The sequence below is a fragment of the Prunus mume genome, linkage group LG6, assembly GCF_029339155.1.
Source record: "Prunus mume cultivar Tortuosa linkage group LG6, ASM2933915v1, whole genome shotgun sequence".
Lineage (NCBI taxonomy): Eukaryota > Viridiplantae > Streptophyta > Magnoliopsida > Rosales > Rosaceae > Prunus > Prunus mume.
Genome location: NC_142703.1, coordinates 13,719,522 through 13,736,026, shown reverse-complemented (window position 1 = coordinate 13,736,026; position 16,505 = coordinate 13,719,522). Strand labels below are relative to the sequence as shown.

The 16,505-nt window shown below is 35.2% G+C and overlaps 2 protein-coding genes across 9 annotated transcripts; both read right to left on the bottom strand.

The window, feature by feature from the left end:
• Nucleotides 1–170: 170 nt before the first annotated feature.
• LOC148916149 (phytosulfokines-like) lies at nt 171–772 on the bottom strand. Its single transcript, XM_089054762.1, has 2 exons — nt 591–772; nt 171–457 (listed from the first exon to the last, which is right to left on the bottom strand). Exons 1-2 carry the CDS (start codon nt 711–713, stop codon nt 326–328), a joined length of 255 nt encoding a protein of 84 aa, XP_088910888.1. The 5' UTR covers nt 714–772; the 3' UTR covers nt 171–325.
• Nucleotides 773–3,498: 2,726 nt separating this feature from the next.
• LOC103335046 (pre-mRNA-processing protein 40B-like) lies at nt 3,499–15,744 on the bottom strand. Of its 8 annotated transcripts, none has more exons than XM_089053991.1 (31): nt 15,605–15,744; nt 14,968–15,075; nt 14,588–14,647; nt 14,058–14,131; nt 13,777–13,842; nt 13,347–13,682; nt 13,110–13,271; nt 12,936–13,012; nt 12,736–12,805; nt 10,577–10,629; nt 10,416–10,473; nt 9,961–10,304; nt 9,786–9,858; nt 9,607–9,702; nt 9,400–9,468; nt 9,230–9,307; nt 8,784–8,870; nt 8,659–8,693; nt 8,466–8,571; nt 7,850–7,930; nt 7,672–7,764; nt 7,549–7,602; nt 7,343–7,459; nt 7,122–7,220; nt 6,786–6,833; nt 6,621–6,713; nt 5,710–5,817; nt 5,517–5,581; nt 4,973–5,075; nt 3,870–4,166; nt 3,499–3,780 (listed from the first exon to the last, which is right to left on the bottom strand). In XM_089053991.1, exons 4-31 carry the CDS (start codon nt 14,082–14,084, stop codon nt 3,643–3,645), a joined length of 3,033 nt encoding a protein of 1,010 aa, XP_088910117.1. In that variant the 5' UTR covers nt 14,085–14,131; nt 14,588–14,647; nt 14,968–15,075; nt 15,605–15,744; the 3' UTR covers nt 3,499–3,642. The 8 variants fall into 8 exon arrangements, 7 of the variants coding, with proteins under 7 accessions (XP_088910117.1, XP_088910119.1, XP_088910115.1 ...); XM_089053993.1 differs by lacking the exon at nt 14,058–14,131 and adding an exon at nt 6,107–6,178; XM_089053989.1 differs by lacking the exon at nt 14,058–14,131 and having other exon boundaries at nt 14,964–15,075.
• Nucleotides 15,745–16,505: the final 761 nt, after the last annotated feature.

Sequence of the window (16,505 nt, the reverse complement as noted above, 5' to 3'; positions counted from 1 at the left end):
GAAAGAATCATTAGTTTAGAATATATTACATGTGTCACGCTTACGGGTTACATTATCAACCTTTGGTAAAGATAAAATCTATGTAATGATCAGTAAATTAAGGGTTGTTTATTCTTAGTTTTAATTCTCGATCGTCAATATTTTGTAAGAATTATGTAAAGAAAACAAAATGAACCAAGAATTGAAGAACTCTCCACAAAATTCATTCTATTATATATATATCATCTATACACTGGTCTGGTAGTACACAGAAAAACTTCCTAAAGTAGATGATCAGTACAGAAGAACTGCAAAATAAACAAATTGAAAGAAGAGAAAAAAGAAATTATGGGTTGTGCTTCTGTGTATAGATATAATCAATATGAGCCGCAAGCGTTCTTCTCATGAGGCACTCTTCTTCCCCAACTCCCTCACAGCTTTCCTCCACCATGGCCTTTTCTACTTCAACATCCTTCACCTGAAAAAAACAATAACATAAAGATAGCAAAAGATTAGCAAAAACCCAGAAATATTTCATCACAAAGTTACGAGTTTAGTTATAATATGATTTGGGCTGAAATAGCTTAATTAGTTGATTAATTATTAATTACCTCATCTTGAGCTTTCATTGCATTGGCATCAGAAGCTGAAGGCAGCGGCCGAGCTGCGGAGCAGCTTAATGAGAGGAAGAGGATGAGGGCTATGAAGCAGAGGCTGGTGAGCTTGGAAGCCATGTTTTTGCTTTGCACTTTGCAGATTCTAAGACGATGAGCTTTTGTAGTTTGTGAGAATGGGACGCTGTGGAAAACTATACATATATAGGAAGCTGAAGGTCATCACAAGGGCAAATGTAGAATTTTAAATGAATTGGATGATCGCTACAGCCCACTAGTCGTTGACCACTTTGATATCTAGAAGATTATTAGCCGCAATTGATTTAAGCGGATCAAATGTGGAATTGTATTTAAGTAAGTGGATTTTATGTCGTCTCAATTAAATTTTTATTCTTTCTTTCGTGATAACAGGACATTCGAATTTTAGACTTCTTCTTCTAACAAATTGAAGTGATTTATAGTATACACAAGTTTGTATTGCAATTTTTTTTCCCGATCTCGTTAACCTTGCTTTGCTTCGCTTAATAGGCAGGGATGAAGATAGCACTCCCCAACTTTATTCCCCATTTAAGCTTTGTATGATTATATGGTGCGTTTTATGTGATTGTGCGTTACATATACTAAATTATAATTATAATTATAATTTATTTTATTAAGGAAAATAAAATAGTTATCATGGGCCCGATTTGATCCCTGTTCCATAGGGATGGGAATAGTAATTGCAAATTCAGACCCAATTCGCGTCGTTATCATCCCTAATTCATTATCTAAAAACTTTATTTTTTGTCCCCATACTAACCCAATAGCTATTTTTTAAAAAATTAAAAATTAAAAATTATATTGAGTAGACTAATAGCTAATTGTTTTTTCAAATTCTTTTGATTTCTTCAGTAATTTACGCATGGCTAACAAAAGAAGTAATTAATATTGTTAAATTTATTAAATCCCCATGTTCGTAATAGGCATGGCCAGGTTCAGTGCAAATATACCTAGTACGGTGCGGTCAGCTAAGCTTAGCTAAGTGATGCCGTGTTGGCGTAGCACCCTGCATGTGAACATACAAATATTCTCCGCGGGGTGTCACGGTTTAACATTCACGCGTTGACAAAATCTAAAAACACGCAACAATGCCTCTAGAATTTGGATCTTGTCTTGATTTAAACTAATTAAGAAATTATGCCATAATTGGATTAGTCCAAAATTAGCGTACCTGTCCCTCCAATGTCACCTGGATTCTGGAGGAAACTTCCCAGCTGACATTGTTTTGTCACCTCCTGAATGTTTAATTAAATGATTAAAAAGTCTTGAGAGTATTTATCCCACGTTGAAAAATTAAGAGACTTAGCCTGAGTTTATAAGGAGTTATGCTATTTCTACCATTGCCAATTGGTTTTGGAATGAAACCTCAACTTCCTTCATAGTATCAAAGTAAGGGCTAACAGTCACACGTCACATAATATGTGTTGTCCACGTTTTAAGTTTGAAAATTCGTCACACGTGCAGGAGTGTTTAAAAATACACCCCCAATGTTCGGTTTTTAAAAGTCAACATCAACAAATCATAATTTGACACGTATTGATTGATTATCTTAAAAAGTGCAAGTCAAAATGTATGTGCACTATTATGATAACTCTCAGCATGCTCATTTGCTTATGGAATAGAACCCATGAGAAATTATGCGGGGGCCGCGGGGTGGGGGTGTTTAGTCAAATAAAAATTGTCTCCTTATAAAGTGTAGGCAATTTTTGTCAAATAAAAATGTAGACCATTCTTTTGGCATTAACTTTTAGTTGTTGGCTGTTGGTGGGGATTGGGGGTGGCTCGAAAATATAAAGAGAAAAGTAAAGAGTCCATAGGCATGACAATCGGTGGTAATGAAAGAAGCTTCTTTTTGTCATCTTTTCAAGCTTGCAGCAGCCTTTTAGCTTTAGGTGAATCTAAGCTGTTAGATCACTATCCAGACCTCAACATCTTCATGGCCTTTTTATTCTTTCAGAAGCATGGAGGTGAAAATTATAAAAAAATTTGTTTTTTTTGTTTAATACAATCGATATTAGGGGAGGGGAGAATCGAACTTAAGACCTCATTTGCAGGAGTAATTGTTTTTAACCGCTTGAGCTACAAGACCCATGCGAAAATTATAATTTAATTCTGAGCTTGGTGGAAATCACTTTGAATTTTGCTGGCTCACAAAAGCTCACCAATATGGGAGTGAATTATGAACCGTCCTAGTAAACTAGTGCGGAAACCATAAGCATGAGGGCTACATAAGTAATGGTTTTACTAAAATCTTCCAAAAAAAGTCAAAAACAATGAATTAACATTGACTAGACTAATTTCTGATCCATTGTATGAAGAATTCGCTTCTAGTACATTGTTGAAATAAGTAGCAAAACTATCATGCAATGCATAGCATAATTGCATGGAACATGTTGCAGCTATCATTTTCCCAATTTGTATTCTTTGAAATCATGCTTGCTGCATCTTTGTGAGTAAAGCTAATATTAATAAGTTTTCTTTTGTCTCCTAGCTTTTTCCCCAGTCCAATGGATGAGTTACAAAACATACGAATATCCGTCGTATGTTTATCAGTCACTAGAAACATTTTTTTACCCTGAAGCACGTCGCTTCGAAAGCCGAAGAGAAGCCCCCAAACCAACTTCAGCTTCCCATTTGTGAGCAAAACCACAGAATGGAAGTGATTCTTTTCAGCCCCCTGAGAAACAAAAGGCTCTAGCAGAAAAAGATGCAACGTCTGCATGATAGTGTCAACAATGGAAGGGCAGGCAAAAGAAACAAAAATGCTCAAGAACATTCAGGCTAGGGAGAGGTTGGAAAAGTAGTCTACAAGCAAGCCTGTTAGTGGGGAAAACTAGGTGGAAACAGTACAGCATAATACAGCTAATTCTTAGTAAACAAAAAGGAAAATATATATTTGAATATATATTATAGCACTAGAAGTTCAAAGATTGTAATATGAAAAACATATATTTTGGCAACATTAAAAAAAGTTTAAACACAGGCATAAGCAATTTGTAGGATGAAACAACTACCGACTTTCCCCAACATCGCCAAATTCCCCATCTTCTAGCTCATCGTGATCACCACTTCTACGAGAACCATTCCGATGATCTCTTTTATGTCTTCTATGTCTGCTTTCGGTATCTGATTCATGACCAGGTGCCTGCTACGCAATAACAATAGGAAACGAGGTAAAATTTATATCAGTGTTTAAATAATAAATCAAATGAAAGGTCACGATTATTCTCAACATACCCGTCTTGATTTCTTGTGGTCACTGCTAGATCCATGAGATCTTTTCGACCGATCATTCTCATTTCCATTGGCATGATCTTCATCACTATGGTGGCGCTTCCTATGTTTCTTATTATCGTCTTTCCCAGACCTCTTTTTCTCTTTGGAATCATGAATGTCCATTACATCAGCAGTCTCACTGTCTAAACCATCTTTCTTAAGGCGTTCCTCTCTTTCTCTTTCATATTCTACCTCCTTTTCTCTTCTCTGCTTCGTCCTTCTCCTTTCTCTATCATCTCTCTCCTTTTCCTTCTTTTCCTAGAGGGTGTAGAAAATTATAGGAATTCATTGCGTTAAATTCAAGGTCTCATATTAATGGACAAGTAATACATGAGAAGTGACTGAAGTTTGCAAGTATCATTCTTTCAGTTCAAAATAATCATACGTAACCAACAATACAATGGGATACAGCATTAAGTTATTACTCTTTTATTTTAACTTTATTTACTTTCCTTCATTAGTAGCCTGTGCTATTATATAAACTCCTTATTTAAGCTAATAAACATTAATCAACTCAGCAAACCCATATTTAAACTCTTAAAGGTTCTATTAATGAGAACATAATCCTCTCATATCATTACATTGCATCTTGCCATATATTATTATATCATGTAATCACAACCTCCATTTACAATTTTGGGATTCCTTGTGAACACCCTTCTAGAAATAAAAACACTCGTCATAAAGTTATCTAAAAAATGGTTTAGACAACAAAAGTGTGTCTAGTCATGCAAATAATCATACTTCTGAATTCCTAGTGATATGCGGGACAAACATCGTTATAAGTTGTCCAAGTCGCCAAGAAATAGTTCATTTGCATATAAAAATAAAAATAAAACCTAAAAAGTAAAAATCATATATGTATTCATTATTCAGTACAACTATAATCACTCAAAACAACACCAAATGCAAGCTTAACAACGATTCAAACATGAAACATACAAGTACTCTGCATACCAGATGTAAACCCTGCAGGAGTTATATTCCACATTCAAAAGAGAATAATAGCTCATATATCAGAGATAGGAACTGATTTACAAAATTGTGATCCAACTAATTAGTACCTTTTCCTCTTTTCGTTTTCTCTCTTTCTCTTTTGCTTGTTCTTTCAGTTGCATTACATGCTTATCAAATATCTCCTTGCAGAAGCTCTCTTCACCAATAGCACTACACAAGCATCCAAAATAATCAAGCAATAGTCAGTTAGAGAAAAATGTTATTTGTTAAAGTCTAAGAAACCTAAAACAAACTTGTCCGGCACAATATAAATTATTCTGAGCTTGACTTTCAAATTTCAATTCTATGTTCCTTTAAAGTTTTCTTCATTTTCCACAATTTTCTTTTATACCAAAATGTAAGAAATAATGTCAACTTGTCAAGAGCCTACGTGTCTCCACTATTGCCCTAAACATCAGCCAGACAGTAGAGATCTCTCAGATATTAAACTCCAGGCACAAAAAGTGAATGTCAGAGATACTTTAGGAGTCATAAAATCATGCTTCTATGGAACAGAAGTCACTATATAAAATTAAAAGAAAAACAACAAATAACACTATTATGAACATAAAAGATAATTCGAAGGTGATTTAAGTTATTAATAAAATATACCTGCACTCTTGACTACCTTCAAGAAGTGATTTGTAGTCCTCCCACTTAGAAGATGGAGTCATCTCCTGCAAGAAATAATGAATCAGAGAGATGACAAAAATTTAAGCAAAATAGAGAAAAATTATGTTACTGCTAAACCATTAGGAAACTGAGAACATCATAATATCATAAGTTGGCACACAGTGTGCTACACCTTGATAGAAGATAAGAGATGAGAGAAGTCATCTGCAAGACGTTTACGTTTTTTAGCTTCTTTCTCCTCCTTCTCCTTCACTCGTTCCAATAACTCATCAAAAACTAGCTGCAAGGCAGTTAAAAATCACACACATAGTACAATGACAAAGAACTTACTGTAGAAGCTACAGTGTAGGATGAAACCAAACATAAAAATAACCAATCCATAAATGAATTTTATCAACAGATCAGCCCTTTTTCCTTGCCACGTGGAAACTTCCCTCGTGAAGCCACTTACATTCATTAACACTTTAAACATCACATATAAAAAAAATATATATGGTTGCACAAGGGATGTTTTCCTTCCTAGTGTCCTATTCATTGCAACTTCTTGAATGCTTATAAGTTATAACTACCTCATCCCAGAGAGTACTGCACAGTTCATCATCTAACATATATCCGGGCGACTTGACTGGCAAAGACTGGAACTTTGGAACAATGGCATCAATTTAGACTAAGAATGCACATAGTAGCTTCATCATGAGTCATGACTAAGGAATTATATCTGAGGTTGGAAATGGAGTTAATTAGCAGCCTTGTTCTAGCTTCTCGGCAATACTTTCTTTGGATTTTCTGAAAAAATAAGGCATTGTCTGAAGTGTAGGCTTTTCCAAGAGCAACCATTTAGAAATTTTGCCAAAGAAATACTTGTTACCTAAAAATCATATTGTGGCAACAGGTCCAAGGAAGTTTCCATAGTTTTCATGCCAAAAAAATTCAAAATCATTGGACCACAAGATAATTTGTAGGAAATTCATCAAGCTTACTTAAATGATTCTTAAGAGCAATGACCACAAGATCAAAGCTGATGTCCATTAAAGACTTCTAGAAATGCAAATGTCATCATCTTTGTGTGAAGTCTATATGTACCTTTAAGTTGGCATCTGATATGGGTGGAGAGCCAATATCATTTGATATAACAGTTTTGAAGTCTTCAAGCTTCCAGGTTGATGTAAGCATGACCTAAACACAATCTCACATTAGATATCTAACAATAGTATAAAATGGAAACAAGAAAAGTCTGACAAATCAAACCTTTCCCAACTTCACGGCATCCTTGATTCGAGTTTTATCCTCATGATACTGTAGAAAACAGGCAGATTTATCGTTCATAAAATGTATAAAATTTATGTTAAAAATTAAATAAATTAAATAAAATATTGTTACAGGAAAAGAAAGAAGGAAATTCTATTGCAATGTAATTACAGAATCAAATTTTACATAGGGACCCAAAACATGGAAACATGAACACAGTAAATTTATATGGAAGGGGCAACAGATTGTTGGTCTTTGGTTGGACTGCAAAGATAGAGTTATAGACCTATTTAATATAAATCAGAAGTACAAAATGGCAAGGTACAGTTCAAGTACTTGTTTCTGTAGTTCCTCAACAACATCTTCAAACAAATCTTTCGGAGTTGAACCAGAGGTGTTTGATGCAACTGCAAGATATGTAGGTAGGTCTTTAACCTAAAAGGACAAAGGCACAAAAACAGAAGAAAATAAGAAAAACAGGGAGTTAATTACATTAGAGAACAACATGAATCAGCTAAATTAATATTTAAAAGTAAAAATGAAAAAGTTTTCTTAACCTTCATGCAATAATCACGCCAGTGAGATTTAGCCGTAAGAGTGCCTGCAGCGAGATGCTCTTCCATCAATTTGCGGAAGTCATCACGGTTTTTACGTTCTGTCTTTCTCAATTCTTCCTGTGCCCCAAGAAAGCCCCAGATAAAATAAATGTCCGTTTAAAAATAAACACAAAGATCTATATCAACAGAGTCGAACAATAAAGAACCTTCTGTATCCTCCTCTGCTCCTCCTCTTCCTTCTCTAGATCCCGCAGATATTCCTGCGACAACATTTTAAAATAAGCTTCAAAGTCCAGTTTGAAGTATCACTAGCTAAATGAGGAAATTACCTGGAAAATTTCCAAACGATCAATTTTTTCAAGACGTGAACATCTCTCATCAGCCTCTAAACGATCTTGAACTTTTCGCCACTGGCTGCTTGCCTAAGTGAGAAGGTGATTCCAAGATGTATAAGTTTTGATGGCAAAAGAAACCCATGAATACAAAAGAAACATGCTAAAAGAGAACCTTGATGAAGTCACAAGATTCCAAGAATTGCCTGTATTCCATTATATTGTGCTTACGTTCCTCCATTGCCTTTGCTCGTTCCTGACCAAAATCCAGTTTAACAGCAGTAAGAACATATATACTTGAAATCCATGATCTTCAAAGTACCAAATAATAATGGGCATCAAATGCTAATCTAAACTACATCTGCACTAAGTTATTTGTTACCTTCACTATGAGGATGTTATAGTCAAGAAGTTTGGATGAAAGAGAAAAACGTTAAGGTTAAGATTGGAACACCTAATTTATGAGGTCAGTCTATGTAAAGCTCTTATTGTCAGCTAAGAATAGCCATTAAAAATCAAGCTTTAAAATGAGCAAAACTCAATAGATCCGACTTCATATGCACACTGAGAACACCCACAAATGGACAGAAAGTCATGTGGGTCGACTCAAATATAAGGTTATGGAGGTCAACTCAGGTTCAATAGTTAGATCAGGAAAGGATTCCTCAGTAAAATCCCAGCTTAAAGTTGCTCAAATCAATGTACATTTTTGTAACTAAGGGGTGTTAAAATCTGCAACATGCACGGAAATGTTACAAACGGAGGAGAATGTCAAGATATCAGAAATTTACTTTCTTTTGGAGTTCCTCTACATAGTTTTCAAACATATCCCTGCGATCTCTATCTCGTTCAACAGCTCTGAAGCGTTCATCGTGTTCAAATATGCTCTCTACTTTTCTGTACGATAATTTAACCATCCGCATTAACCAACCATTGCATATATTATAAACAGAATATCAAATATTGATATAAGGAAAAACAAACCCCCATCTTGTGGACGATGTTAACTCTGAGCATTCCTGCAAGGATTTCATGACATAAATAAGAAAAGGAAACGAGGAAATTTCTATTCAGAGAAAGAAGAATCTTTCAAGGAGTACATAACTTACTTCCAACATTTTTTTGAATTCTTCCCGTGCCTTTTTCTGTTTGATACGTCTTTCCTCAGCCTCTTGTTTTTTCCTTTGTACCAAGAACTGAAACATAATCTCGATTTTAGTGGTTATTTATAGGCATATTAATATCATCATCAGAAGAAACCACAACGATATAAGTGTATCAAATTGCTAGAAAATTTTCAGCTTTCAAAAACACAAATTATATACTCTAACTGTGATATTAAGAATACCAGACGGCAGTAGTCATGATTTAATGGTAACATCAGTCTGTCAAAGACCAAATGCATGGATCCAATGTTTGAGAGTGGGCTATTTCATGCCAAATTGATGAAGATTAAGACAACACCACATCTCCCTCTCAGAATCCCACTCTCATGAAACCATTATTTGGTATATGCTATAATTTCTTTTATTCGCACAACAAAGTAAAGACTTGCCTCATTAAAAGCTTGCTTCCGCTCTCCAAGTGTTTTCAGAGCACCATATCTTTTGTCATTAATTATCACCCTCATGGCCTGGTAATATTCAGTGTTATATCAGGTACTTTCCCATATAAAACAAATAAATAAAAACAGAGAAGTTATATGACATAACATAATTAAATTACCCGATCCCAAGTCCAATCAGAACCAATATTGGTAGACTCCAGGAGTGCTTTAAATGCATCTTTAGCCTCCTAAAAAAGAAAACATAAGTTAAAATAATAAAGGGTGTGCCAGGACAGTAACAATGAAAGAGACTGCAATGTGTTGAAATTTGAGAAATTAACAACGAAAGATACGCAATGTCTTGAAGTAAGAATTTTAGGTTGTACCAATTTATTTTCATAACTTATGGGTTCCCGATCAACTGGTTTTTCTTCTGATGCAATATCATTAATTTTCTTTCCTGTTACGTCATCCGTAGCTTCCTGCAAGGCCTCGCTATATCAAGTTTCAAGAAAAGCACGTCAAGAATTCAATACCACAACTACAGAAGAAACCTAAAAAATACCTCATTCTCCTGTACTGGAACTCCATCAGCAGAACTAACAAAATCCTGAGCTGATAAATTGTTCGAACTTTCCCTACAAAATGAGCTCAACAAATTTCAGATTTTCAAAATACATACCAAACATACCAGCTGCAATTGCAAATGAAAGCACCTAAAACCAGTTAAATGACAGTACATTGGTTCTGCAACAGTATCGTTGATTGTAACAGCAGCTTCAGCACTTGACACAGCAGAAGATGGTACAACAACAGGTGTGTGAACTCCATTGGGATTTTCTATTACAGGAGAAGCCACAACAGGTGAGGTAGATGATCTTGATGCTGCAGCAGTTTGAACATCACCATCACCAGTGGCAATAACAGGTGCCACAGAAACAGGACTTGATGCTACTTGGGCAGCATTGACTAGCGTATCAGCTTCAGCTACAGGGGGGGAAACGGTGACTGTAGCATGATGATTTACAAGCATTTCTTGTTGCATTTCCTTCACAGGCGCCTTTTCTACAAGCTCTCGAGCCAACTTGAAGAAATATTTGCAAAGATGAATAATAAGAAAATTATAAAAATGGGAAAGATTATAAAAACTTGAGGCATAGATGGGTGGTGCAAACGGGTTGGAACAGTGAAAAACCTTCAGTTCCTCAGGCATAATCCATCTTGATTCTTTTGTGACTTTGTTGTAGTAATACCTGTAGCATTTACATATAGGATGAAGCAAACAAGTACCAACGAGTTTAAAATTGTAAACTTGCATTGATGACTATATTTACAGAACCAATATCAATTACTCACTTTCTTCCATCAGGACTGGTGAATTCCTTCCAGTTAGTTGATGCATCTGCCCTCTGTCCCAGTGAAGAAATTAAATAAGTTGAATTTCTATCTTAAGCAATACTTTTTCCCAAATTAGATTAATAGAGAAAAGTGGAGCTAGTTGTAGGTTGAAAAGTAAAACTGTGACATTTTAGTCCAGCTCCAGAAGCACAAATCGAACAATAAGAATTGTCGAACATAAAAGTAAAGCTAACATTGACAAGTATTACAAACCAAAGTTCTGGCAGAAAATTAGAACATTAATATCACTACAGCACCTGCCTAACAACAATTTTGGCACAATCGATTTTATTCCTATCCAGCACAATGAATTGCTTTGGTGAACTCTCTCTCTCTCTCTCTCTCTCTCTCTCTCTCTCTCTCTCTCTCACACACACACACACACAGAGGCAGCACATGTCTGGGGAAAGAGCCACTGGAGAAGATGAAATTCGAAAATCATATGATCTTAATTCTAACATAGTTCTAGTCACCCACCCTAGCATAAAGGCACGCAGAAAAAATTGCTTAAGATCAATGGAAGAATTTCACCTAAAACTTCCTAATAATAACCATAATTCCCTCCCTTGCCCCTAGAACCCTCACCTAATGCAACTTTACAAAAACTAAACCACCGTGCAACTTACACGAAGGCCCTTCTAACTGGGAATCCCAATAATAATAGCTGCTAAAACTATTCAAAGAATCAAGCGCTGCAACTTTCTTGTCCTCTACGACACTAAAGATTACGCGCAAGCCTTGAAAGATGAACCCCAAACGATATGAGGCAAAACCCTTCAAGCTACAATAAAGTAAAATTTTAAAACTCTCAATTTCTGCCCTAAAATTAGACAAGTTTTAATCGATTATAAAGAGATGAGGTACCTATCAAAGCCAGAAATTTAAAACTGAAAACACAATGCATGTATGTATAGAAGAAAGATGTTTCTGATGTAAGTTACGAGGTCATTTTGTCGAGTTCCTTATAGCAGTGTAAATGCAAAAGTCTCAAATAGTATGCACTAAAGAATTAAACATACAATTTCACCCAAATGTTATCGTAAAATCAAGTAAAACAAATGACAGGATTTACTAACATTCAAGCTATATAGTACGTAGAGCAAGCAGCAAAGACCCACAGCATATCCTACCTCTCAATAGATTGGCACGCCATGTACCTGTAAGCATCTTTAAAGCTATGGAAATCACACAATGCTTAAATGAACAAAGAGAAAACAAACAAAAAAACAAAAATGAAAAAACTCTTAAACGAATTGAAACACAATTAACACTATTTCTAGGATTGATGCAAATAGAAAACAACAGAAAACAAATCTCGTAATACCTTGGAAGTCTTACCAAAAGAGAATACCTTCGAAGTGGATCAAACGTTAAATGATTAAGAATAATATTAGCAGTATGACAAGAAGTAAACATCTCAGTGCATTTCCATAACATGTATATCGAATATATAAACTTAGGTAAGCCAATTACCATGAACTCATTGAAAGTTATGAGATAATGATTGTTGAGAGATTCATTTTGTGTATTTTAACGAATTTACTAATTATGTGTCAATAACCTAACATTCTAAATATTGTCAATTAATTTGAAGAAAAAAGCATCCTGTACATACTAAAGATTCTTCAAGCAAAAGATGTAGGATTTTCCAGTTACCAACACAAATAAACAATGTTTCCAATACAAAAGGTAACTCTTTCCTTATTTCAAACTTAGCACCATAATTGAGCCAATAACACCCCAAAAAAAGTTGTATAAAAATGACTTGTGACTTATCTCAATGTACACAGAAAAGCTATAACTAATGGTCCAACCAGGCTACTGGATAGTGGTAACCTTGCAATGAATGTTACAAATTAGTGGTTGTCTGCCTGAGAGAAACTCCTGTCATGAGCTAATGGACCAAATTTCACCAGACTTGCATAAGATTTGAATGCGGTGTAACAAGATACAAAAAGAGCGGACATTTGAACAACAAGGAACTTGATAAATCAAACCCAATCAGAACACCACCAACCAGGAAACACAGACAAGCTCACAACTCCATGGAAATGAAAACTGTTAAATGATCACTAACAAAGGGGCACCAGGACAAGTAAGTTACATGCATGACTAACCTCCAGTGGTGTCATCAATTCAAAAGGCTTCTCCCAAGTAGATAATCCTGTCCTCCTGTTGTAATAAAATCTGAATAGTTCATACAGCAAAGAACAATATTCGATTAGCACAGGTTATCAGCCATAAAAACTACTAAAGTACGACATTCTAACAAACTGAAGCTTAAGAAACAATTAGGTGGAATAGTAAGAATCACCACCTTCTTCCTTCAGCAGATGTATGCTCTCTCCATTCTGCCACGGTCCCTCCAGCAGGGTTAGGCCGTACACCTGTTTCCTGAAATTTTAAGGGATAATGAATGCTACCAAGAAATCGGCATAGACAGCTGAGGAGCATGAAAATAGGCTCAAAGCTTAAAAAAGAGGCTTCTTACTGGAGCACTGGAAGAGGTTACAGCAGGCCGTTCGCCGGTGTGCTGCAGAGGTGTAACTTGTCCCTCTGATGAAACATTAGGTGCATGCAATTGAGATATAGACTGATACTGGGTGGAGTCATTAAAACTTCTTGGCATTTGACCATAAGAAGAAGGTGCAAACTGCATAAGTGAGACTTATGAATTCAAGGCCTAAAGTAAAATAAAAAGTCAACCAACAGCACTCCTAAGACTTACAGTATATGATGAAGAGAGAGGTGTTCGTGGGCCACCTAAGTTAGGCATGGTGTTATTTGGACCTTGTGAATTAGGCTGAGGTAGGGGCAATTCAGATGCAAAGTTCCTGTTGGGCTGACTAACTGGCAATGGAATGGCCTGTGATGGCAGCATACCATGACCTGCCTGACCAGATCTTGGAGGTAACTGCTGCATTGGTTGCGAAAACTGGGGTTGGTGAGTTGGAGGAGGCAATCTAACATTCATCAACGGAACACCCCTACCAACATGCTGAAAATTTTGAGAAGCCACAGAAATGAACTCCTGCGAATGTGGTGCTGGAACTACTGGCCGGAACTGCAGCATAAAATTAAATTGGAAGGGGACTGTTTTTAGATGTCATTGAAAATATACAGGTGACAAACAAATTCATTAAGAAGGAATGTGTTACTTGAAAAGACATGGGCGGCAAACTTCGAGGAGGATCAACAGAACCAACCATAGGAGGCCGAAGAGGCTATCCAACAAAAAGAAAAAGGAGAAGATAATTAGCAAAGCGTAAGAATATAATTGGCCAGCATCTATTTTTAAATTTTTTTATGGAATCAGAAGCTTTCATACTTTTGAAAGGTAAAATATTTTTGAAGGGAAAAGTCAAATACATGAGAAAGTATAACCATTAAAATAATGGATGGTATGGATCCATAAGAAAGGAAAACACTGCCTCATCACCTTTTTCAAGTGCAAATGGTCTTGCATGTTGCTGGAAAATAGAAAGGTAACCGAAAAATGAACAGCCCTAACATCTAAAAGGTAATAAGCAAGGAGGGAAACCAAAATATTAAATACATTAGAAATAATGAACTTAGTCAATTATTTATACCACAAAGTTCACCGCTTATAAAACCAGAAACAGAAAGAACAAAAAGGAAAGTATTAAATAATTTAAAGATAAAAAAATAAAAAAGTCAACTTAAATTACCAAACCCAGCTTCAGGTCACTGGATGAGAACCTATGAAGATATAAGACAAGCCTTGATGCATGAAGCAAAGACGCCATGAGTTCCTTAATCTATTTGGAATGCAGATAAAAAGTAATAGCCTAAAAGACTCCAGAAAGGTACCCCTTCAGACCAAATTGATGAGAAAAATAAGATTAAAGCAAAACATGTATAGAGCAAATAGAAAAACTAAAAAAAATCTCTAAATATAAGTGATCTACAAGATACAAACATATAAATACAGTTTTCTTTACACATTACCTGTAGACCTGAAAACTGAGGGTTATTGGCCATTTCAGCAAGATATGCCTCTGAAAACAACTGCAAAGTCAACAACCATCATTAGCATCTTACAGATCCAAGAAAGCATGTTAGGATGGAAGCTTTTGTAATCAAGTAGTGTAACATCAAAATTCCATTTAATGGAAAAATAGATTCCATCAACAAACACACGATAATATATGATCTAATCTAGCCTACGAAGCAAATAGAACCTAAATGTTTATGGCATGGAGAGTTGCAGATTTAGAAACATGTTCATAAAACAAGCACAGCAAAGGAGAGGTATTAAGACAACTCAAGCGGCAATGCAAGGAAAAGATGAGACAAGAAAAGGAAGGGTAAGGTGAGGCAGCACCAACTTATAATTTGATTGCTCAAAGTCTTCTATGACGGTTCATATGCGCAACCAAAATTTAAAAGGCATTAAACAAAGGAGTGATCTGCAACCAAGATTGAAGGGATGAAATCTGCAACCAAAACAGAAAACAGAGTAACCCAAAAAATTAAATAATTCATTCTAAGTAGTCAAAATTATGTAAACCATTTCATGTTTTCAGGTTTCTGTTTAGAAATTATAGAACTACTGACAATTACTATTTCTACAGCTTTATATAAACTGATATGAAAAACTAGCCCAAACAGACAGGTTTAAATTCACAGAAAATATATATATATATATATATATATATATACACGATATTTTTCATAAGCCAAAATGTAGGCAGTGACGGTGCCACCACCCAATCCCAAACTAACCCAGAATGTCAACCAAATCAAATTTAAAGCCCTAATTTCATATTTAAGAATCTCAATTGAAGCAAAAGCTGACCTAATTAATTGCATACCACACTGAGGACAATTGAAGTTGAAGATGCATACAATATATATATTGGAAACTGCATTAAAAGTTTGATTCTTTGGACATAGTATTGAAATTTTCGCGTGATAGTGAAAAGGATACTAAGAATTAAGATGAAAATGAGAGAAAAATCGTACCAGCTGAGTGAAGAAGCTGTGACGGTGAAACACGTGAGAACTTGAAGCCTTCAATTTGATTTCGCTGTTTATTTTTTTGTTTTGGGCTGAATTTCGAAGCTTTAATTACACCGGGGCGGTTTATATCGTCGTTAAATTTTAATTAAACCCTTTTTAATAGGACCTTTTATTTGTTTTTTAAGGACATGAACAAAGTGTGTCGTATACTTAACAAGACTTATCACTCTAGTAGACGACCGTTGGGTTTGCCGACCATGAAGAGGGTATGAAATCATGTTTTACCATATGTAGTCAAAATAATTTGGTAATTCACATACAACCTAAAAGAAAGATATGGTAAATACAGGTATTATTGTGAATTTTTTTTCCCTTTTGGAGAATTCAAATGATAAGGTGAATTGTATCTTGATGTATATCAAAAGAATATTCTGCATATGTTGGTTAGGCGCGTTGACTAATGTAGTGTGCATGTTTCCCTGTACTCGAGTTTGATCGATATCCTCCTCATTTCCTTACTTTCTTTAACCTCGATGTATCGTTACTCCTTTCTCTTAAAAGTAAATATTTTAAGGAAAATTTTCATTAGCTAAACAACAATGTGTTGGATGCAATATTGTCAAATGAACAACTTGAATTTTAAAACAAGCTTATCTATGATTTAATTAAATGTAGAAGGGGTTTCGTGTGCAACTTCAAGGAATTTGAGTTGAATGCAAAGACCGGATAGGGTTCTAATTAAATTTGAAATTATTTTTTAATACAATAAAAGTTGATTTTTTTCTTATTTGTTGGGGTTTTGAACTTAAGACCCCTTTTAAAATGAGAATGAAAATTACTGCTGGACCAAGAGATAATTGGTAATTAAAGTTGAAATTCTTGATTAAACTTAAAAAGTTTAAAG

What these genes read in the sequence shown, in the direction of transcription:
- LOC148916149 (XM_089054762.1), bottom strand. Translation starts at nt 713, where the DNA reads ATGGCTTCCAAGCTCACCAGCCTCTGCTTCATAGCCCTCATCCTCTTC. An exon ending in CAATGAAAGCTCAAGATGAG is followed by an intron (nt 458 to 590) that starts GTAATTAATAAT and finishes TGTTTTTTTCAG; the next exon opens with GTGAAGGATGTTGAAGTAGA.
- LOC103335046 (XM_089053993.1), bottom strand. Translation starts at nt 14,620, where the DNA reads ATGGCCAATAACCCTCAGTTTTCAGGTCTACAG. An exon ending in TAACCTCTTCCAGTGCTCCA is followed by an intron (nt 13,013 to 13,109) that starts GTAAGAAGCCTC and finishes TTAAAATTTCAG; the next exon opens with GAAACAGGTGTACGGCCTAA. An exon ending in TAAGTTATGAAAATAAATTG is followed by an intron (nt 9,469 to 9,606) that starts GTACAACCTAAA and finishes TTTCTTTTTTAG; the next exon opens with GAGGCTAAAGATGCATTTAA.